The sequence below is a fragment of the Sinocyclocheilus grahami genome, unplaced genomic scaffold (genome assembly GCF_001515645.1).
Source record: "Sinocyclocheilus grahami isolate Dianchi unplaced genomic scaffold, SAMN03320097.WGS_v1.1 scaffold142.1, whole genome shotgun sequence".
Classification (NCBI taxonomy): domain Eukaryota; kingdom Metazoa; phylum Chordata; class Actinopteri; order Cypriniformes; family Cyprinidae; genus Sinocyclocheilus; species Sinocyclocheilus grahami.
In genome coordinates, this window is record NW_015505321.1 from 827,190 (window position 1) to 849,572 (window position 22,383).

The window sequence follows — 22,383 nt, forward strand, 5'->3', positions numbered from 1 at the left end:
GACATATTTAAACAAATATTAAAATGACAACGTTTTTAGAACTTTAACAAAAATTTAAATTAAAACAGGAAATTTAAAAACTAATTCGAACAATTAATAAAAACTAAAAATATTTCAATGATACTACAAAAAATGTTTCACTTTACAAAGTATTTATTTGATATTGTACATTTATTTTACTTGTCGTACTTAGCTCCCCCGGCAACTTTAATTTATTATATAGTATTTTTTTTATAAAGTAGTTTTTTTTTTTGAGTGGTTTATGCAAACAAGCTTTCTAAACACCCGTTCAATACAGCGTTCGTGTACAACAGTATCAATTTATGACGGGGTGGGGGGGGGATCGTGCGGGCGGCGACAGCAACCTAAAGCTTGTTTTTGTTAGTTTTTTTCTTATCTCCGCCGCCGTTAATAATTAATCGCGAGTCCTGCCGGGATTGGATCCGTGTGTGTCGAGCTGTTCCTGGGTGTTAACTGCAGAAGATCAGGGAGGGCTGGAGTGATTTGTTCCCGCCTCAAACACGTTCCCTGATACCATTCTGAGTCGGAGATATCACTGCGCTGGCGACACTGACACAAAGTAACAGCCGCGCGCAGTTGTGATACATTGTTTTTGTTTTTGTTAGTTTTTTTCTTATCTCCGCCGCCGTTAATAATTAATCGCGGGTCCTGCCGGGATTGGATCCGTGTGTGTCGAGCTGTTCCTGGGTGTTAACTGCAGAAGATCAGGGAGGGCTGGAGTGATTTGTTCCCGCCTCAAACACGTTCCCTGATACCATTCTGAGTCGGAGATATCACTGCGCTGGCGACACTGACACAAAGTAACAGCCGCGCGCAGTTGTGATACATTGTTTCAGTCCGGCGCGGTTTGGAACTCTCAGTGTTACATTGTGACATCGCGCCGCGCTGACTGTGATACACTGTATCTGCCGCGTCTGCTCTGAGGATGGAGCGCTGGAGGGGGAGAGTCGCGCTGGTCACCGGAGCGTCTGTCGGGATCGGAGCGGCTGTGGCTCGCGCTCTCGTGCAGCACGGCATGAAGGTGGTCGGCTGCGCGCGGAACGTGGACAAGATCGAGGTAAGCGACGTTAAAACGAGCTCTTTGACAGATTGTGAGCGCTCAGAGGCCTCAGTGATGATCTAGCCCTAGCGCTACTTGTGTTAGCTCCCTCAAGTCTTTCTCCAGAAACGCGCGACTTTCCCTCAGGAGCCAGACAGGCAGGCAGTTTAGACTTTATTCAGAAGTTGGGTGTTCGTTTGGAGAAGTGACAGCTCAGCTGCAATCGACCTGTTACAGTGATTGATCGCGTGTGAAGCATTGATAGGGTTCGCCCCTTCGCCCACACTACACACTAAGTCACACAACTGTACGTGCATTTCAATACGTATTTACATAATTTCATAAGCCTAGGCGAGTTTAAAGTTGTTAGATTGTATAATTGTAAATGTACTGTTATTTGGTTTTAGGAATAGTTTCCCTCAAAATGAGCATTTTGTCAACGTTTTCTCACCTCAGTGTCTTTCTGAACTCAAGCACAAGAGGAGGAGAATTCTGAAGAAGAAAAACGAGTATATGATTCATATACTGAGATTCTTCAAAACATCTCCTCTTGTGTTCCACATAATTAAGTCATATGGGTTTAGAAAATCATGACCAGCAGTAAATGACAATATTTTAATATTCTGGGTGCAATACAAGTAAGTGTCCCTTTAAGAAAGAGCAGAAGGAATTGGATTGTTCATTGAGGTCCTCACCTCAACATTCCTCAACTCTTCCTCATGAGCTGTCAATCAACCAGAGTCAATCATGTCTTGTCAATCACTGATGAGATTTGTTTAGCCCTGCCCTCGAGGTCTCAAAAGACTCCACCAAATTCTCACAGGTTGTGTAGTTGTGTATAGAAGAAACTGAACTTATATATATATATATATATATATATATATAATTTTTTTCTTTTTATTATTGTTGTATTATAATATTAATTATAATTTTTAAAATATTTTATATATAATTTTTATTAGAATATTTATGAAATACAAATATTCTATGAAAATACATTTATTATATTATTAATTATCTGTCTTGGATTAATAATATAATAAATAAAAATATATGTATAATATAATCTTTTATAATATTTATTATATTTTACATTGTTTATTATATTATATTATTGTATATACTTTTTATTATAATATTTACATTTTTGTATATTATTATATTGTGTATATTTACATTTATTATATTATTAATTGTAACTTTTTATGCCAGTGATGGATTCATTTTTTTAAATTTCACATATGAAAAGATTCACAATGCTTACATGGGGGCTGTAGGTTTACTGTCCGGACAAGTGCAGTTTATTATTACATTGTGCCAGATTCATAAAACTATGAATAGCTATGAATAGCTACTGAAAAGTGCCGCTGTAAAGATAATTGTGGAAGTTCATAATGACCCGTTATTGCAGCTTAGATTCAGTGAACTGTCTTTTTTCGCAAGCAAGCAGGTTATGAGTTACAGTATGATTTTATATTAAGATTTATTTCTAAAGACATGAGCAAAGTTTGATTCCTCATAATAAATATTTTTTTAGTTTTTTTAACTACATACTTTTTTCCATTGCTGATTCATAGAGACTGAATTCAAGCGTTTCAGCTCTTTGTGTGTCTGCACAGTGCAGTCCATTCATAACATGTGTGTTTGCAAAATATTGTTATGATGGACAAAGGTTGAAAGTTATGACATGGTAAAAGCTCCTCAGATTTACTGCAGCACTTTAAAGCGTTGATTTTCTCGATTAGTAAATCTTTAATTCCTGGAAATGCCTTTTTTCACTCTCGTGTCATTTTGACAATCTGTCTGTGTGCGTACATGTGAACCATCATTGAAGAAGCTCTTTGCAGGTTTATCAACAACAAAGATACAGTAAGTGGTTATTTTATGAGATCTGTATCTGCATAGTGAAACGTGAGACAAGGCGAGCTTTGTGTCCATCTGATCACAAGGCACCACTGTAATTGTGTCAAAGGCTGTGCTTATATGTGTGTGTGTGTGTGTGTGTGTGTGTGTTTGGGACTGTCCCTCAAGAATATAAACCTTCACACACAGCAGTCCGATGCTCTGAGTGGATGTAAAGCACTAGCGTTGTCACCATAGTAAAATTTGACACCAATCCCAGTGAAATCTCACCAGTGCATTTGCCTGTTGAACGTTATTAATATCGTTGAGCTTCGTAGCCCTGCTTTTGTATTCCAACCAAACAGAGAGACTGGGAAAATCAATTAGAGAGGTTTGGGAACAGGATAGTGATGAACAAACTGTGGGAGTAATAATGTGGTCTCTATGGGAGACAGGATGGAATGGGAAGCAGGGTCTTCATTGGCAGCATCCGTTACAGCAGATTCCCATTTCTGTTCCAGGATCAGTTTTTCCCATGGCAACCTTTTGAGCTGATGGATCACTGATCTATAGACACACCAAACTACATGATGAGATCTTTTAGCATCTTTTGTTCGGTTTCTGTGTAAGGCCTTTGGACAACCTGGAGTTAGACTTTTTATAATAATTATGTATGATTTTTTAAAATATTGTTTATTTTCATATGGATTATTGGATTAAATTAATTAAATACATTTATTTTATTTTAATGATTGTATTTTATTGTTTATTATATACTTTCATTTTATTATATATATATATATGGAAGCTGACTCTCTCTCCTCTCTCTCTCTCTCTCTCTCTCTCTATATATATATATATATATACAGTATATATACACATACACACAGTGCCGTGAAAGGGTTTTTGCCCCCTTCCTGTTTATTACATTTTTTGCATATTTGTCTCACTTAAAAGATTCAGATCATCAAACAATTTTAATACTACACAAAGATAACCCGAGTAAATACAAAATGCAGTTTTGAAATAATGATTTATTTTATTAAGGGAAAAAAGCTGTCCAAACCTACCTGGCACTACGTGAAAAAGTAATTGTCCTCTAAATCTAATAACTGGTTGTGCCACTCTTTGCAGCAACAACTGCAATCAAGTGTTTCGATAACTGGCAATGAGTCTTTCACGTCGCTGTGGAGGAATTTTGGCCCACTCTTCTTTGCAGAATTGTTTTCATTCAGCCACATTGGAGGGTTTTAGAGTCTGAATGGACTGTTTAAGGTCATGCCACAGCATCTCAATCGGATTTAAGTCTGGACTTTGACTTGGCCGCTCCAAAACCTTCATTTAGTTTTTCTTGAGCCATTCAGAGGTGGACTTGCTGGTGTGTTTAAGATCATTGTCCTGCTGCATAACCCAAGTGCGCTTGAGCTTGAGGTCACAAACTGACGGCCGGACATTCAGGATTTTCTGATAGAGTGCAGAATTCATGCTTCCATCAATAATGGCAAGTCGTCCAGGTCCTAAATCCCATCACACTACCACCACCATGTTTGACTGTTGGTATGATGTTCTTTTTATGAAATGCTGTGTTGGTTTTACGCCAGATGTAACGGGACACACACCTTCCAAAAAGTTCAACTTTTGTCTCATCAGTCCACAGAATATTTGCCCAAAAGTCTTGGGGATAATCAAGATATTTTTTTTGGCAAATGTGAGACGAGCCTTTGTGTTCTTTTTGGTCAGCAGTGGCTTTTGCCTTGGAACTCTCCCATGGATGCCGTTTTTGCCCAGTCTCTTTCTTATTGTTGAATCATGAACACTGAGCTTAATTGAGGCAAGTGAGGCCTGCAGTTCTTTAGATGTTGTTCTGGGTTCTTTTATGACCTCCTGGATGAGTCGTCGTTGTGCTCTTGGAGTAATTTTGGTAGGCCAGTCACTCCTGGGAAGGTTCACACTGTTCCAAGTTTTCTCCATTTGTGGATAAAGCCTTAGAAATGGCTTCATAACCCTTTCCAGACTGATACATGTCAGCTATTTTGTTTATCATCTGTTCTTGAATTTCTTTAGATCGCGGCATGATGTGTTGCTCTTTAAGCATGCTTCTCTTTGTCAGACAGGTTCTATTTAAGTGATTTCTTGATTCAACAGAACAGAAATTTTACTCGGCTTTCTAAAATAATGTGGTTAAAGGTGGGGTAAGTGATTTCTAGTAGCCAATGTTGATATTTCAAATCACCAAAACAAACACGCCCCTACCCCAAAAGGGTCTCGCCCCTATTTTGATAGCTACGCCCCACACATACGTGCGCAACCCAGGCAACGATTATGGCAGAATCTGCTGTATTATTATCTGCTGTATTAAACATATTATCTTACTTTTCGGACACACTTTGGGAGCTGACGCTTGAAACAGACAGAGGAGGTTTAGACACTCCAAGCTTATAGGGTGTGGAAATTAATGTGTCTTTATCATAGCTGAAGGGAACGACAATACGATTGCAGATGAACAAACAAGCGAACATGACACATGAGCATATTCAAGCAAAAGCCAGCATATATTAGTTCTGTGAAACAAAGCCTTCCGCTCCTTGAATTCTCTCCAGCGCTGAAAAGCTGATCCGAAATTTACACGGGTCCTACTTCTTGCTTTATCGTAAGCCTTTTGTTCCGCAGACGTTTACCTCTTTTTGTTTTTTATCCGACATCTCTATCTTTCTGTCGCTCGGCTAATGTCCGTCCTGTGCACTGAGCGCTCTCTCCTCCACGTCATGAGTAGACACGCCCCTTACTGCTGATTGGCTACAAGTTTGTTTTGGTACCCGGCCTGACTAAAAAATACATACCCCACCTTTAATCACAGTTCTTTCATGATTTAACAGGCGGGGGCAATTACTTTTTCACGTAGGGCCAGGTAGGTTTGGTTTTCCTGTTTAATTAATTTGTTTGTTTGTTTGTTTATTTATTTATTTTGATCTGAAATATTGATTGAGGGATTGCAGAAAGATTACATTTCAGATTTGTTACAAAACGTTTGTTACTTCTGACACTGTTGGCCATAATAACGAGGAAGGGATATTAGAACGTCTGTTTGTTTAAGATATAAATAAATATAAGTGATTTATGTTTACATTTTGTCTGTCTGCTTAAAGTACTCTAGCATGTAGATGGTCTCTGGGCAATAATTGGAAAAAAAAGTAGTTTTTGAGTAATGCATTTTTGATGCTTCCAAAATATGTTACTCTCAACACTGTTAGCCATAACAACATCAAACTCTGATTAATGCCATTTTAAACACCACTATACAAAGCTGCAGGACTACAGAGGATGGATTGGTGTACAGTAGTACAGTAGTTGCACTACAGCCCTGTCCAGTCAGACAACAGTCTGTTCCAGTAATACTACAACTCCCTCCACCCATACTGCTGTGAAAGCTCACGCTCATGTTGCAGCACTGAGTGCTGGACGAGGCTCTGTGTCTTTGATTGGATTGATCTTTATCGCTTAATGTGAGATGTTTGATGCTCCAACATCTTAATCACTTTCCTTCAGCAGTTTTCAGTTGGGTGTTACATTACATCTTTTCATACAAATTTTCAAGATCTTAATTTAGGCTGAATCTGCAGTGTTGGCAAGTGTGTTGTTCACTTGTCCTTTAAGCTCAATCTATTCCTAGAAAACAAGTGGTGCGTGACACAGTGCATGCAAGGCCCTCTGCTGATGTCATGATCTTTACATCATGCATGGATTCAGTAAACTGGAATATTCCGCTGACCTTAGCAGCACTGAGTGTTTGGTTGGGCTCATGTGATCAGGGCTGCTCATGGCTGATTGGGATGAACTTTCAGTGGCTTCTCAACTCAACACAGCACTGCACATTTTGTATGACTGCTTTATCTACACACCTGATTCAAATCAACTCGTTAGCAGAAAGCTGCAAAAACCAAACTTGTTCTATTAGATAGGAGAGACTGGATGTTTGCTGAAAATTTGTTTTCATAATGGGAACAGTTTTGGAGAAATGTAGCATTGCATCACTTGCTCCCTAATGGATGCTCTGCAGTGAATGGGTGCCATCAGAATGAGAGTCCAAACAGCTGATTAAAAACATCACAATAATCCAAAGTAATCCACACCACTCCAGTCCATCAGTTAACATCTTGAGAAGTGAAAAGCTGCGTGTTTGTTAGAAACAAATATATCATTAAGGCGTTTTAACATTAAAATGTCTCTTCTGGCCAAAATAGAGACCATAATCCATAACGTTTTCTCTTGTGAAAAAGCCATTTCCTGTTCTCTCTCACATCAAAATCCAGCCACATATTTGTTTAGAGCTGTTTTGTACTGTTTTGGCTTGTAACCGGTGCTTGATCTGTGCAGATTTCTCTCCTGATTCAGACCAGATTACTTTTTCACTGGAGAAAGAAATCTTATTGATGGTGGACTCGTTTAGCTGGAAGAAAGATAAAATGTCTTATGTCCAAAAATTATTTATTTATTTGTTACAAACACACAGCTTTTTGTTTTTACAAGATGTTAACTGATGGACTGGAGTGGTGTGGATTATTGTGATGTTTTTATCAGCTGTTTGGACTGATTCTGACGGCACCCATTCACTGCAGAGCATCCATTGCTGAGACACTGATGCAATGCTGCTTTCTCCAAATCTGTTCTGATGAAGAAACAAACTTACCTACACCTTGGATGGCCTGAGGGTAAGTGATTTTTCAGCAAATTGCCATTTTTAATGAGGAAATTATTGAAACATTGCATAGATCCTTGCAATGCTTTAACTATAAATAAGATCAGAAGAGTGGCATTTGGTGGTTCTTGGTAAGATCTGTATGGTCTCCACTAGATCACAGCACTTTAATCATGACCTTCAGGAAAAGTTACTTGGTGCTTAGCTCTGTGCATTGGCAGGTTTTTTTTTTTTGTAATTTAGTTGCTTGTATATTTGCACAGGTTATTAATACTACAAGAATTTCTCAAATCAGGTTGCAATGAGAGAATTTACATGCACATCTTACATCTGTGATGCTTGCTCAAACTGTGTTGTTTTATTGGAAAAAGGGTGATTTGAGGGGAACAGTTCATACAAATCCTGATCATCAACTAGATTTGTGCAGATTACCGCGGTTGTGGCTTTGCATGAATATAAAACATCAGCATGTCTATGAGTTTATTCAGTTTAATCATGTCTTGTGCACATATCTGTTTGTTTTGCCATAAAGAAAAACAAAAGCCTTAATGATTTCAGCATTTACTGTAAATGTGTTTTTTGGGGTTTCTTTAATGAGCTACCTTTGCACAACAAAACTCATTTATTGTCTAGTTTTCTTGCAAAATAGGGATAATTGCCAAAAATCTTTGATAAAGAACTCAAATTAAGACATTTATCTTACATTTGTTGGATTATTTAACCAAACTGGTGTCATATTGTGCATGTAAACGCACTCGCTGAAATTGTGTCAAGGTACCCAGATAACAAATTATCTTCTAAAAAAACATTTAGCTAACATTATGAAAAAGTGAGGCTATTTCTGAATGTTCTGTAAACTTTCTATACAGTTTTTTTTTTAACATTCCATTTGATCATTTTGTATAATTTTTATCATTACAGGAACAGATACTTTTGAATGTTCTTTTTGAACATTTTGAAACAAGTAGTAACATTTAAAACTAGGGATGCACCGATATGAAAATTTTGGCCGATACCGGTTAAATGAATGTCCAACTGACGTGAAAACCTTACATGAACAATGTATAGATAATGTTTTTCTGCAAGCGTCTGGAAAACATTATTGAAGACCAGATAACTTTGAATGAACGTTCTGTTAACGTTACTGGAAGAACTTCGAGAACCTTGCTGGAAAGTTCTGAGAACGTTCCCTGTTAGCTGGGAATACAGCAACATAAGTGTTAAATGATTGCAAATGTCACATACATGCATGTGTTAATGGGAAATGTCACTGTGCAATGTTGTTATTCCTGTCTGGAATCTCAGCTTTCTCAAACCACAGTTCCCTGAACTGATTATTCCAGTTGTCAGTTACAGTAATGGATGGCCTTTGTGTATGTTTTGTTGCAACTGAAGCATGCATAACCAAACCAGTTGTGGGCACTTTTTTAATGCGTCAGATTACAAGGGCAAACACTGGACAATGACATCAGCCACCATCCATCCATTCATTCATGAGTCAACGTCCATCAATCATCTCTCTTTTCATCTGGTTCTTAAAGGAACAGGTCACTTGGAAATGAGTCAAGCCAAATATATTTCTATAGTGCTTTTCAATGTACACATTGTTCTAAAGCAGCTTTACAGAAAATCGTTAATACTTATAATTTTCATATCTTCATGCCTTACAGTTGTTTAACAGATTAGAGCTCAGCGATAATATCGTTTAAATAAAAATTGTCATTATTTATGCTCGTTGTTTCAAACTAATATGCATTTATTATTTCTGTCAAACAAGATTCATTTTTAAACATTTACTCTGCTATTTTCCAGTTTGAAAATTGTGACCTCAAAGAAAATGTAAAAATCAAATATAATGTCATGCAAAACAAAAATAAAGAAAATTTCTATATCGTATATAAATCGTAAATCTTAGTTCTAAAATATTTTGTCGGCATGATATTGATCTTTGTCGAGCAGGTCAAGGCACTTAAAAAAAAAAAATCTGCTTTCAAATGCAGCATGAACAATAATTTTTTTTTGTGTGTGTTGCATGAACGAAAGAAGGTTTGGAATGACACAAGTCTGAGAATTGTTGATTTCTACAGAGAAGAAAAGCCAGTGAGTTGTATGCAGTGTGAAATCTGCTCTGTTAGATCTGTGAAAAGCAGTAAGCGCTGCCCCAGTCGTCAGATTTGATGCCAAGTTTCACGGCTCTCGTAAAAGGCACTTAATCAGACCTTAAATAGCCTTCACAGACTCTGTCGTCTTCCGGTGGCCAAGGATAGATTCTCTGCAGCTAATGAATTCTGTCGTCTTGGCAGGAGGCTCATTGTATTTGTTTAAGCGCGTCACTGCGGTGCCATCAGACGGACCCGACTCTTTTAGTTTTGCTTCTGTTGTGAGTGCTGGGCTGTTGGCCAGCCGCAGTTTGAGTAAAGAGGGTTTCCCCCCACTGTGCTTTGAAATGCATTGTACTTCATTCACACTTGCCATGCTTTCACTCTCTAGCTCTGTTCCAAAATCTAGTGAGCTGCCTACTTAGACAGCATTATAAGACATTATAGTTTGCAGACACAAAGCTACCTACCTCTCAAAATGTATTAAAAGAAGCTCACCAAAGCTGAATTTAATTGATCAAAAATACCATAAAATCTGAAATATTATTACAATTTCAAATAACTATTAACTGTTTTAATATATCTCAAAATGTAATTTATTTCTGTGAGGCAAAGCTGAATTTTCAGCATCATTACTCCAGTCTTCAGAAATCATTCTAATATGCTGATTTGCTGCATAAGAAACATTTCAGGTTATTATCAATGTTAAAAACAGTTGTGCTGCTTCATATTTTTGTGGAAGCTGTGATACAATTTATTTAGCAGGATTCTTTAATGAATAAAAATGTTCAAAAGAACAACATTGTAAAATTATAGATGTCTTTACTGTCACTTTTGCTCAATTTAATGCATCCCTGGTGAATAAAAGAAAATTTCTTTAAAAAAAAAAATTTAAATAAATAAATCCTACTGACTCCGCACATATCAACTTTACTGTAACTGTACTGCATCACTCCATTACTATGATAACACACATAAATCAGCTCATAAAATGCTGAAAGTGCACTGACTACACAGCACACACTGATACAGTGGGGAAAAAAAGTATTTAGTCAGCAACCAATTGTGCAAGTTCTCCCACTTAAAAAGATGAGAGAGGCCTGTAATTTTCATCATAGGTATACCTCAACTATGAGAGACAAAATGAGAAAAAAAAAAATCCAGAAAATCACATTGTAGGATTTTTAAAGAATTAATTTGCAAATTATGGTGGAAAATAAGTATTTGGTCAATAACAAAATTTCATCTCAATACTTTGTTATAATGCAGTGCCTGCTGGTTAAGTTGGGCTGTGCGTTGGAAACTATTATTGAGACTAGATAAGTCTGTTCAGCAGTCTCAGATCTATTGGATTTCACAGAGAGAAGCTAAAGAAAACGTGTGCTTGTAGGTGACAGCACAGGGGTCGTCATGTCACCTGCAGGTTGTGATGTGTCAGCTCCACACCCAGCATGGAAAACAGCTCCAACGCTGCACACAAACCAGACATGTAGGTCACACATGGACATGTTAGCAGCATGCAAAGTGCTTTAAGGGTACTTACTCTACACTTACATAGTCTTTTGTATTAGTGCAAACAGCATATGTCAAACTTTGCATTAAAAATGTAGCTCATCTCCTGCTGTTATATATAAAATCATTGGAAAGTGCAACTGTGCAGGTCAGTTAAAGTCATGATGTCTATTGTCTACACAAGTATCTATCACACACACAACACTCCATTTTCACTAGATCTGTGTTTCCCTCCGGAATGAAAAGAGATATTTATAATACACATTTCTTTCAGCTTGAACATTTAGCAAATGTTTTTATCCAGTGCAACTTACAAATGAGCTCTTTGATTAGTTTTACCATTTGTGCTATAACAACTAAATTAGCAAATATTTGTATTTATTTATTTTAATAACACACTGGCTGGTGCATCACCATCCTGCACATGCTAAGCTTATATCTAAATATGTTACAATTTAGATGCACATTGTCCTTAAGGGTGGCGTCTTTCCTCATTTTACCCTAGTGTGTGTGTGTGTGTGTGTGTGTGTTTATCCAAGCCCAAAGATGGAGCACAACTAATATTTTTTGTAGAAATTAGCAATATGAGCTTTATATCCGCACAGAGGAAGCCTGAGATATGAAATCAGATGTGAAGGGCCTCCGGGGGACGTCCCGTTTCTCCTGAAAGTCACTGTCTCTACATTAAATGACATCAGAATCCTGGAGCAGAAACGTGGATGTGCGCGGGTTCATTGAGTGCATGGAGACCAGCTGAGAGAGGGAGAGATGCAGGGGAGAAACAGCCCTAAATAATAAATCAAATGCGAATATATTTCATAAGACTCAAAGCTTTGTTTATTTCTTATTGAGTAGTTTTATTCTCACAGTGAGCGTGTCGTGTACTTGCATGAGGAAATATGCTGAAAGGCTTTGTGTGAAGTAATCCGCGATTATACTGAGCTGTTGCATGATAATGAAACCCCCTCGTGTCACGAGATGGATTCAGCCGTCGGTGGTCAGACTGTCTGAGGACGTGCCGCGCGACCATGCTGTCTTTCTATTACTGTCTGTGTGTGAACAGCGTCTTTCTCTGAACAGCCCCTGGAGACTGATGTCGTGTTTAAAGGCATACGGATCGTCTAGTATGCAGTTGTTATGACCTGTGCATTCAGGCTTTGCATGTAATCAGCATTGAAACATTCTCCCAACAAAACACTTCAGATTAAATATCACTCCAAGTAAGATTATTTAGGGATTTTTCTGTGCCTTTAAAACAAAAGGAGAGAGAAGCGCTCTATGTACTAAATGTGCATACTAAACATCCTTTGACAGCTCAGTCCATCTTCTTCTGTATCTGCTGGAGGAGATCTGTTGAAATAATCACTTTTGTAGGAGAAACTGGTCCATTGCTTGAAATACACATTTCATGACATTGTGTATTGCTTTTGGAGAGGTTGCATCAGTCTGAATCCCTAGTGATATTCTTCTAGTGTTATTTTAGTATTATTTATATTTAGGGATGCACGATATATCGGCCACCATATCGGTATCGGCCGATAAATGCTCATTTTTTTCTGTTATCAGTATCGGCCCGATAAGAAAATTGGGCCGATATCTTTAAGCCGATAAATAATGCATTATTTCCTTCAGAGACACTTCAGACGCGCGCTGTTCATTTGCGGCCTTTTGTGCAATTGTACGTTGTAATATTGTGTTTATTTGATGTATATCTGATTTATCTCACATAGAATGCATTTGATTAAGTTAAAAGAGCGCTTCAGTTTACCGGTGATAAACTCAAACAGCAGTGCACAACATTAATAACTATGATTGGGAATGTCGTGTATATAACATTCTAATGAGAAAATTATTATAATAAAACGTTGTGAATTCTTTGGGTTTAGTTGCCGTGTTTCAGCGCGTTGTTATGGGAAGAGCGCATCCACAACAGGATCACACATTCTGACTATAGCACGCAATAACTGCATCATTTTGTACATATATAAGTTGTAATATTATGTTTATGTTGTATTAATATTAATCTCAGGATGCATTTCCTTGAGTTAAATAAGCTGCCAGCAAAACGCTTCAGTTTACCGTTTTCCTTCAGCTCTTCAGCTTCAGCACGCGCAGCTCAAACGGCTGCTATTTAAAACAGTGGTATTAATTTGTTACTTTTTCTAAATCATTGTTATTATTATTATTAATAATAACAACCACTTGTATTTTTCTATTATTATTTTCATCAGCAATATGGTTTAGTAATTAAAATCATTTAATTATTGTCTGTCCAAAGGCTATTCCGTTTTATTGGTGGCGCATTCATTTTGATTCTTTACACGTGTAATGATGTCCAGTGACTTGTTTGCATTATTTATGCATTAATTTATTTATTTGTAAGACTTTTTTATGACTAAATTTGGTAATGGGAGAGTAAAATTATTTTTAAAACGTACACCGTGGCTCTCAAAAAGTATATAAAAATTTGGATATAGATTTATCGGCCAACATATCGGTTATCGGCTTTCAAAAATAAAGAATTATCGGTTATTGGTATCGGCCAAAATTTTCATATCGGTGCATCCCTATTATATTATTTATTTTAGTATATAATATTATATTATTATTTATAATACTATAGTGTTATATTTTACTATATAATATTATGGTATTGTAGTGTATAATTATTTTTATATTTTCATAATTTTAGTTGTTTTTCATTTTTATGTGCTTTTGGCTTTTTTTCATTTTTGTTTTTATAATATAATTATAATAATTGTATTATCTTTCATTTATATATATTTTAGTTTTAGTATTTTTATTCCTTTAACTTATTTTTAAGTGGACGTTTTATCATTGTATCGCTTTTTAATAACTATATTTTATTTCAGCTTTATTACAGTTAACAAATAATAGTTTTAGTTAACAATAGCAGCACTGTATTCTGCAAAAAGTGCATAAAAGAAAGAAAGATGAAAAATGAAAGGAACGAAAGGAGGAAAGAAAATGAATGAAGGAAAGCAATAAAGAAAGACAGAAAGAAAGAAATAGCACTTTCATTACCTTAAATGCTAAAAATATATATATATAATTCTGGATGTCATTGTTAATTTTTCAACTGATGTTTTATGTTTGAGCAAAATAGTGGTGACTGCTGGTTATTAATGCTTTCCAGAGAAGAGCAAATGATTTCAAATCCTAACTTTGTCATTTGTCAGATGCGCTGATTTATCAAATGTCAGTCATTAAATATACTGAATGACTTCTGAGGTGTAGATGAACAATTATCATCTGCTCATTTCTCTGCTCTTGGCCTTTTTTAGGAAGAGTAATGCAGAGCGCTCGGCTTTCGGTCTTACCGTCTCACACACACACACACACACACACACACACATATACATCACGGCCGGATGCTTCTCGTGGTGCTGAAACTAAATTGGATGGCTTTCCACACACAGAATCTCAGATTCTCACATTCTCTATCTCTGTCCAACATTCTCTCACACACACACACACACACACACACACACACACACAGGAAACTCAGCACTCACCAAACACTCTGTGAGCAGAGATTGGCTTTGATGAGGAAATGAAACTCTGCCTTCAGATCCTCCAGGAATGATAATTTTTACAAGATTTACACTCATGCATTTGGCAGACGTTTTATCCAAAGCAACTTACATTACATTAAAGGTTTACTTGTTCAAAATATGAATACATTTTGTGTGTGTGTGTCACACTTACTGTATGCAATGTAAAAAACAGTCCAAACAATCCCATAGTCATCTGGACAGAAATTTTAGTTTTAAATCTAAATCAATGCAGTTTCATGATCATGTGACACTTGTGATTCATTGCTCCTCCACTGGCAGGAGTGTCAGGCTTCATCTGTTCAGTCTGTGTCTCATTAAACTCTGGGGTCTTTACTGTAAGTGATGTGAACGGCTGATTCCCATGTTACTAAACATTGAGCTGATTAAAGATTACAGCGGCTTTACTCCCTTACACACACACACACACATACCTTATATAATCTGCCAGTCGTCTTATACGTTTCTACTGTCGTACTTTTGCTTTCTGTTTTCTTTTATTCTCTATCAATGTGTATAGCACGATATTCGGTGATTACTGTATAGTGATTTATGGTGCAATGATAGAAAGTTTTGAAAAGATAATACACTGACAGTTCTTAAATTGTTATTGGGCTGTTGTTATGTTCAATATTTATCTGTATTTGTGTATTTGCTTGAATGCCTTAAAGGGGTCATTTGTTTTTGTTTTTTTGCCTAGTTGATTTAAAATGTTTAATGCAAGAATCACAGATTTCATTAAATGAAAAGGGTTATTATTGGTTATATATATATATATATATATATATATATATATATATATATATATATATATATATATATACATACACTATATAATTTAGCTGATTTGTTTTCAGTTTTGTCAGTTTGAGAACAACTAATATAAAACATTTTATGACTCGCCTTGCATACGGGTTTTCTATTATATATCAATCATTTGAAGCCATTACTTTTTTCCTTGCAAAAATGAATTTGATTGACTGCTCTCCCTTTCTCAGTTTAATGGAATGCATGCATGCATGCACTCTATGAAGTATTTGGTTTAGTTTATATAAGTATTAAGTATTTCCAGAAGTGCTGATCTGCTCCTCACCGCAGCTCACGCTGTACTTCTGTCACGTGTTTGTTTCAATTAGTTTTACTGCAGCACAGTGACGTCAAAGATGAAGGTTCTCTGCTCAAAGACCTGATTAATCAAGAATGAAACTACCTTATTGAAAATGTGTCTATTTTATTAGTGGTTTTATCGAATAGTGGCAGTCCTGCTATTTGTGTGTATATATTTACATATTTATATACATATTGCTTATATTTACATATGACTGTTCAACGGTTTGAGGCCAGTGAGATATTGAGATACTCAATATCTCAAGAAATTAATACTTTTTTCATCAAGGCGGCATTAAATGGATCAAAAGTGACAGTAAAGACATTTATAATGTTACAAAAGAATTCTAAATAAATGATGTTATTTTGAACTTTCTAATTCTCAAAGGACCATGAAAATGGTTTTCACAAAAATATTGGGCAGCACAACTGTTTTCAACTTTGATAATAATCAGAAATGTTTCTTGAGCAGCATATTAGAATGATTTCTGAAGATCATGTGACACTGAAGACTGGAGTAATGATGCTGAAAATTCAGCTGCGCATCACAGGAATAAATTACATTTGAACATATATTCATATAAAATATTGTGTGTGTGTGAAATATTGCATATATTTAGATTTAAATTGAGCACTTTTTGACTATTTGAAAAATCTCAGGTGTTACCCAAGTACAATTTAAGCATTTTTTTCATTTAACTTCTATCAGCGTTCAGTTCTGCTGTGGCATTATGGGATATCAGCGGGTCCAGTGTTTGCAGCTGATGCAGTTTCTATTTTCACCATTCTCTGTAGTGTGTGTGTGTATTTAGAGTAGACTGTGTTGCGCAGATGTGTGTCAGTCGGAGCCGGTTGATGAAATCTGGCTTCACGGGTTGGTTCAGGTGTTGCACAACACTGATCCTGACAGCCGCACCCTTCCTGTCCTCTGTTCTCTGTTTTCTGATCATTGATCTCTGTGCAGAAGAACTAAATCAACAGCTCTCCGGTCAGCGGCGGCGGTCATCAGCGCTAATGATCCATCATTAATGACCCGGCCGGCGTCTGCGGGGTTTGAATCATTTTAACGAGTCCGATTTTAATGACTTTGATTAACGATTCAGCCCAACCTTTGGACAGCTGTAATCTATCACAGGTGGAAGTGTGTGTGTGTGTGTGTGTGTGTGTGTGTGTGTGTGTGTGTGTGTGTGTGACTAATCAGCAGCGCCTCCGTGTGACCTTTAGTGATCCATTTACAGTGTGAGCTCTTTCACCTCCTCTGTATGTGTGCATATAAGAAATATAAAAACATTAAGAAACTATTAATAATTTAATAATAGTCAGCTATTACTGTACAATCTAATTTAAGACAACTTTTCCAAGTAACTATTCAAGTTCATATTCATTATATTAAAATTATAAAACAGAACTAATTAAATAAAGCATAGAACAAGGATGCATTTGAAGTAAACTGTCCTTGAAGTGTTTTACAGTATCAAGTAAAAAATGTAAAAGGAAAGCACACACACACACATATTTTATTTTATTACTTATTTTTTTATTTTCTATTGTGTTTTATTGTGTCTGCCACCGAATAAAACCTAAAAAAACCCTCACATTTCTGACTTTATATCTCACAATTTGTTGTTGTTTTTTACTTGAGAAAAAATTAAATAAAAAAATTCTCACAATTCTGACTTTTCTTCATAATTGTGATTTTTTTTTTTTTTTAGAAAAACTTTTTAATTGTATTTTCATCCGAAGGAATCAAGCTTCCATACTTATGCTCACCAAGGTTGCATTTATTTAATCAAAAATACTGTAATATTGTGAAATATTACAATGCTGTTAGATGTATACTTCAGTATGGACTTATGAGTTCTGACGGCATCCGTGCTGGTGCGTCTGACAGCCCTTGTTAGGAGCGTCTGATTGAATTAGTTGTGGCTATTGTAAGTCTGAGCTGTTTCTGGCTCTTTTGATCACTTCCCGTTTCATTGGGCGGCTCAGATCTGCAGCTTTACTAATGAAGATGTGAATTTACAATGACAGGCCAAGTTGCTCTTCACAGCAGGTGAAAGGAGACCCAGATCAGGAAGGAAAGGCGTGTGTGTGTGTGTGTGTGTGTGTGTGTTTATGGTTCAGAATTCCCCAAACGTCCCTCCTTCACACCAGGTTCTTCCTGCTCTTGTACCTATTTCCATACGATCGTAAGAAAAGAACAGTAAGTGAATTTGAGAGCAGCTCATCCTGTTATGTTCTCTCTCTGTGTCTAAATGAAATCTCAGTGCTTTTGTTCTTTAATGCAGAGCGTCGCATTGGTTTCACTTGTGTGTCTTGTAGCCAGTGCTGAGAGACTAAATGTGGATATTTTGAGTGTTAATAATATATTTAGCTTTCTGTTCATTGGTAGAGTTATTAATATCTTAATTAAAATTCTTAAATTATATTGGTAAATTATAATATACTTTTTAGACCTGCAGGAGTATGTTTGTTGTTTGCTAACATTTATTTATTTATTTTTAATTTTATTTGTTTTCAGGTATGTACATGTTGTACTTTATAGCAAACAGTAATGGGATTATGTATATATTTATAAATATTTTAAATAGATATTTATTGTTAATATATTTAAATACATATATTTTTAAAATACATATTTAGAAGTAGTTAAAGGTGCAGTAGGAGATCTTGGAAAATGCTAATTTAGCCTGATAGCACTGAAAGCGAACATTTCTTGGTCCTACGCCTTCCACAGAATATATGCAGATAAATACACTTAACTTAATGATTGCTATTGGGGTGTGAAGAGACTTTCAACCAGCATAACAAAAAATGTTTCTGAAGAAAATCACCTATTTCACCTTTAATTTTAATTTAAAAACTTCTTAAAATTCTGAAACACATGATTTGTCACATTGTTTACAGATATTTATTTATTTATTTATTTTAATATTAAATGAAAGGTGGTTAATTTTAATTTAATTGAATCTGATTTTTGTTATTTTCATTTATTCATTCATTTCATTATTTTAAAACATTTTATCTGCACATGTATTTACTAGTATCTGTTACGATTACATAATTGAATTCAGTCATTAATGTGCAGATTCTCATTAATGTTATGGGTGTTGTCCTTTGGCGTTGTCGCCTCTTAAAGTTGTTGTTCAGATGGGTCAGGATATTTTTTGGCTGTAGCACCAGCAACGCTTCATTACTCTGATTTGGCATCAAGGGTTCATCCAGTACAGACACACTCACTGAGAACCAAACCCGGCCCCTGTCCTGGGCCCCGTCTCTCTCTTATGGCCCATCTGCCCCTCAGGGATGGAAGTGAGCCAATCACAAGCTAAGTAAGTCTCCCCAAAAAAGAACCAATCAGCCGCAAGCTGAGTTGACTCACTGGTGAGAAAGACTGACTCCAGACAAATGACTTAAAATACTTGGGCAGACTAGCAGTAATGCTGTGTGTGTATGTGTATGTATGTGTACGTGTGTGTATGTATGTATGTATATATATATATATATATATTCACAATAATTGAAATCTGTGCATTATCCATTGGTGGGCGTCAGTACATTTTGGAACTGACACAAAGGAGACATGATTATTGCTTTTGCTCTTATGTTAATTTTTGTAAATGATACATGTAAATAATGCAATTTTGATCATGACATTGATTTAGATTTTTTTCATTGGTTTAGCAGTGCCAAAACAGTGTGAGAGTCCTGATGCTTTGCTAAAAGCTCATTTTTGTCATCGCTTTAAAATGAATTGTCTTTCCATTATTAAACTGGGATGAAGCATGAAGGCATAAAATGATATTTCAGGGCACTATCGGAGCGTGGACTACATTAAACCAGAGACCTGAAGAGCGCATACAGGACTGTCAGTCTCTTCCAAAACCTAGTGAACAACCTCTATAAGCAGAGTTTTAAGTGCACTAATAAGGCAGCTCATATGTTGTGTGTTAATGAGTGGACTTGAGCTGTTTATCAGCGCTATTGATGTAAAGTGAGTGAAAGCCTGTCAATGCTTTACCTTTTTATAGACCCGTGTGTGTGAGAGAGAGATTGGACACGTCCCGTCATCTATCACTGTCCGCATTTTACCCACTTAGTGATTTCAGATGCAAAGAGGATGGATTGAATTAGTTTAAAAATAGAAAACCAGTAAATGGAGGAAACTGCTCTGAGCAGAAGAGAGAAACTCTTTTCTTAAGTAAGTGTGTGTGAGTGTGTGTGTGAGAGTGTGTGTGAGAGTGTGTGTGTCCCACACATCTTGAGTTTCGACGTGCCATAAAGTCTTTCTTTTCATAAAGAAATTAGTTGACAGTGTGTGTAGATTTTGTGATTCAGAATTTCCGCCCATCAGAAAGTACTGTTAATTATTTTTGATTATGCATATGCAGATGTCGGTTGAAGTCATTTCACCTTTAGCTGTGCTTTTCTGTTGCCATGGTGACTCGGTGAGGACGGTTGTGTTAAATGAGGGAAATGCTGCAATCATGAGAATGGTTGTTGTAATTGCAATCCACCGTTCGGGAATGGAATACAATAATTAGTTGTTTTCTCACAAATTACTAGTTTAGCAACATTATTATTCTTGTAATTATAGTGGAGAGAAGATCCAAGTCATTAATTTTAGGGACATTTATATAATTAGTCTCTAAAACTAAAGCAAGGGTCACATATATGTGCTGAGTAACTTATATTTATTTCATTAAAAAAACATTTATATTTAATATAAATGTTAAAAAAAATACAAATATATATTAATATTTAATAAATATGTATTAATATTTAATCTAATATTTAATTGTTAATAACATTTATTTAAAAATGTATACTTCAATTCAGCTAGTTTTAATTAAATCAATTAAAAAGTGACATTTATGAGGTTACAAAAGATTTCTATTTCAAATAAATGCTGCTGCTTTGAACTTTTTATTCATCAAATCAGTATATTAGAATGATTTCTGAAGGACTGATGCTGAAAATTCAGCTTTGATCACAGGAATAAATTACATATTGCAATTTATTCAAAGAGAAAATGGTTATTTTAAATTCTAATAATATTTCCCAATATTACTGTTTTTACTGTATTTTTGATCAAAAATGCAGCTTTGTTGAGTGAAAAAGCCTTAGTGTCACTTTTTAACTACTTTGCAGTAACGCATCAAACAGCTTTCTGGTTATGATCTCAGACAGCTGTCAGTCTCGTCATCCTCTCAGAAGACGCTGAAAGGTCACTGTTCAAACGTTTTCTGTTCTTGTCCTTGCAGAAGCTGGCAGCTGAGTGTCAGAGCGCGGGATACAGCGGCACTCTGATCCCGTATAAGTGTGATCTGTGCAACGAGGAAGAGATTCTGTCCATGTTTTCGGCCATCAAGACGCTGCATCAGGGAGTGGACGTGTGCATCAACAATGCCGGTCTGGCTCACAACGAACCGCTGCTCAGCGGAAGGACAGACGGCTGGAGGAATATGATCGATGTGAGTTAGAAACACACACATCATTACTCTTGCCGTCTATGTAGGCAGCATCCCGGCTGACTGATTTGTGTGACTTGAGAAGACTTGCAGTGCAGTGCTGTTCAATATCCTAATGTTGCTGTCTGCTTTTCCAAGCAAAAATGCTGCCTACGTTTTAAAACAGCCATGGAAAGGTCACACTTTTATCCATCGTTTTTGCATTTTTAATTTGCGCTCACCTCTTCAACTCTCTTTTTTTAAGTGCTTCATCAAGTGCGGTTAAATGAACTGCTGTAGGCACTCAAACAGCACTTCATTTATTTGTTTACTGCAGTTCTGCTCTCACGCAAAACCACTTTCCCTAACTGAACAGCGGCTTGAGCGACAGCAGATGTTGCCCATGCAATGTGCATCTGCAATGCCAAGGTCGTGGGTTCGATTCCTTGGGAATGCATGAACTGATAAAGTGTAAACCTTCAATGCAATGTAAGTCACTTTGACTGCCAAATGCATGAATGTAAATGTAGATGCAACAACTAACAGTTGCTTTGCATTCTGAGTTAGTTTGATTCATACATTGACATCTGGAACCTTCATTTTCCTTTTTTTCCCCCTTAATTGCCACATTATCATTTGTCTTTTTTGCTATACTATACACTGTATTTTTTATTCATTTTATTATTTTCATATTAATACTAAAAGAGTAATTGGTTTGTTCAAGGGAAAATGCTTTGTACAGGCCCTTCTGGGATTTTTACTCTCTTGTAATATTTGTTTGTAGGTGGACGAAACTGACTTAGTATAATTTTTACTACTTAAACATATTTCAGTTAGATGCCGCGGCAATATTTCAATATTTTCAAGTAGTACAAGTTGAAAAACTAAAATTACTAAAACTAAAAAATTATTATTTTTATTATATTTTATTTGACTTGATTTTATTATTTTCTGCCTCATAATAAAAAAAATCGAAATTAAATTGTGACTTTTTATCTCACAATTCTGACTTTTTTCCTCACAGTTGTGAGAAAAAAGTCCA

The 22,383-nt window shown here is 36.1% G+C and overlaps 1 protein-coding gene across 1 annotated transcript in view; it reads left to right on the forward strand.

The window, feature by feature from the left end:
* Positions 1–681: 681 nt before the first annotated feature.
* LOC107591475 (dehydrogenase/reductase SDR family member 11-like) overlaps positions 682–22,383 on the forward strand; it is a 28,972-nt gene continuing 7,270 nt past the window's right edge. Inside the window, exons 1-2 of the mRNA XM_016280625.1 lie at positions 682–1,078; positions 21,156–21,365. Of these exons, the coding sequence (XP_016136111.1) occupies positions 947–1,078; positions 21,156–21,365 (342 nt within the window). The 5' untranslated portion in view covers positions 682–946. The remainder of the gene's footprint in view (positions 1,079–21,155; positions 21,366–22,383) is intronic.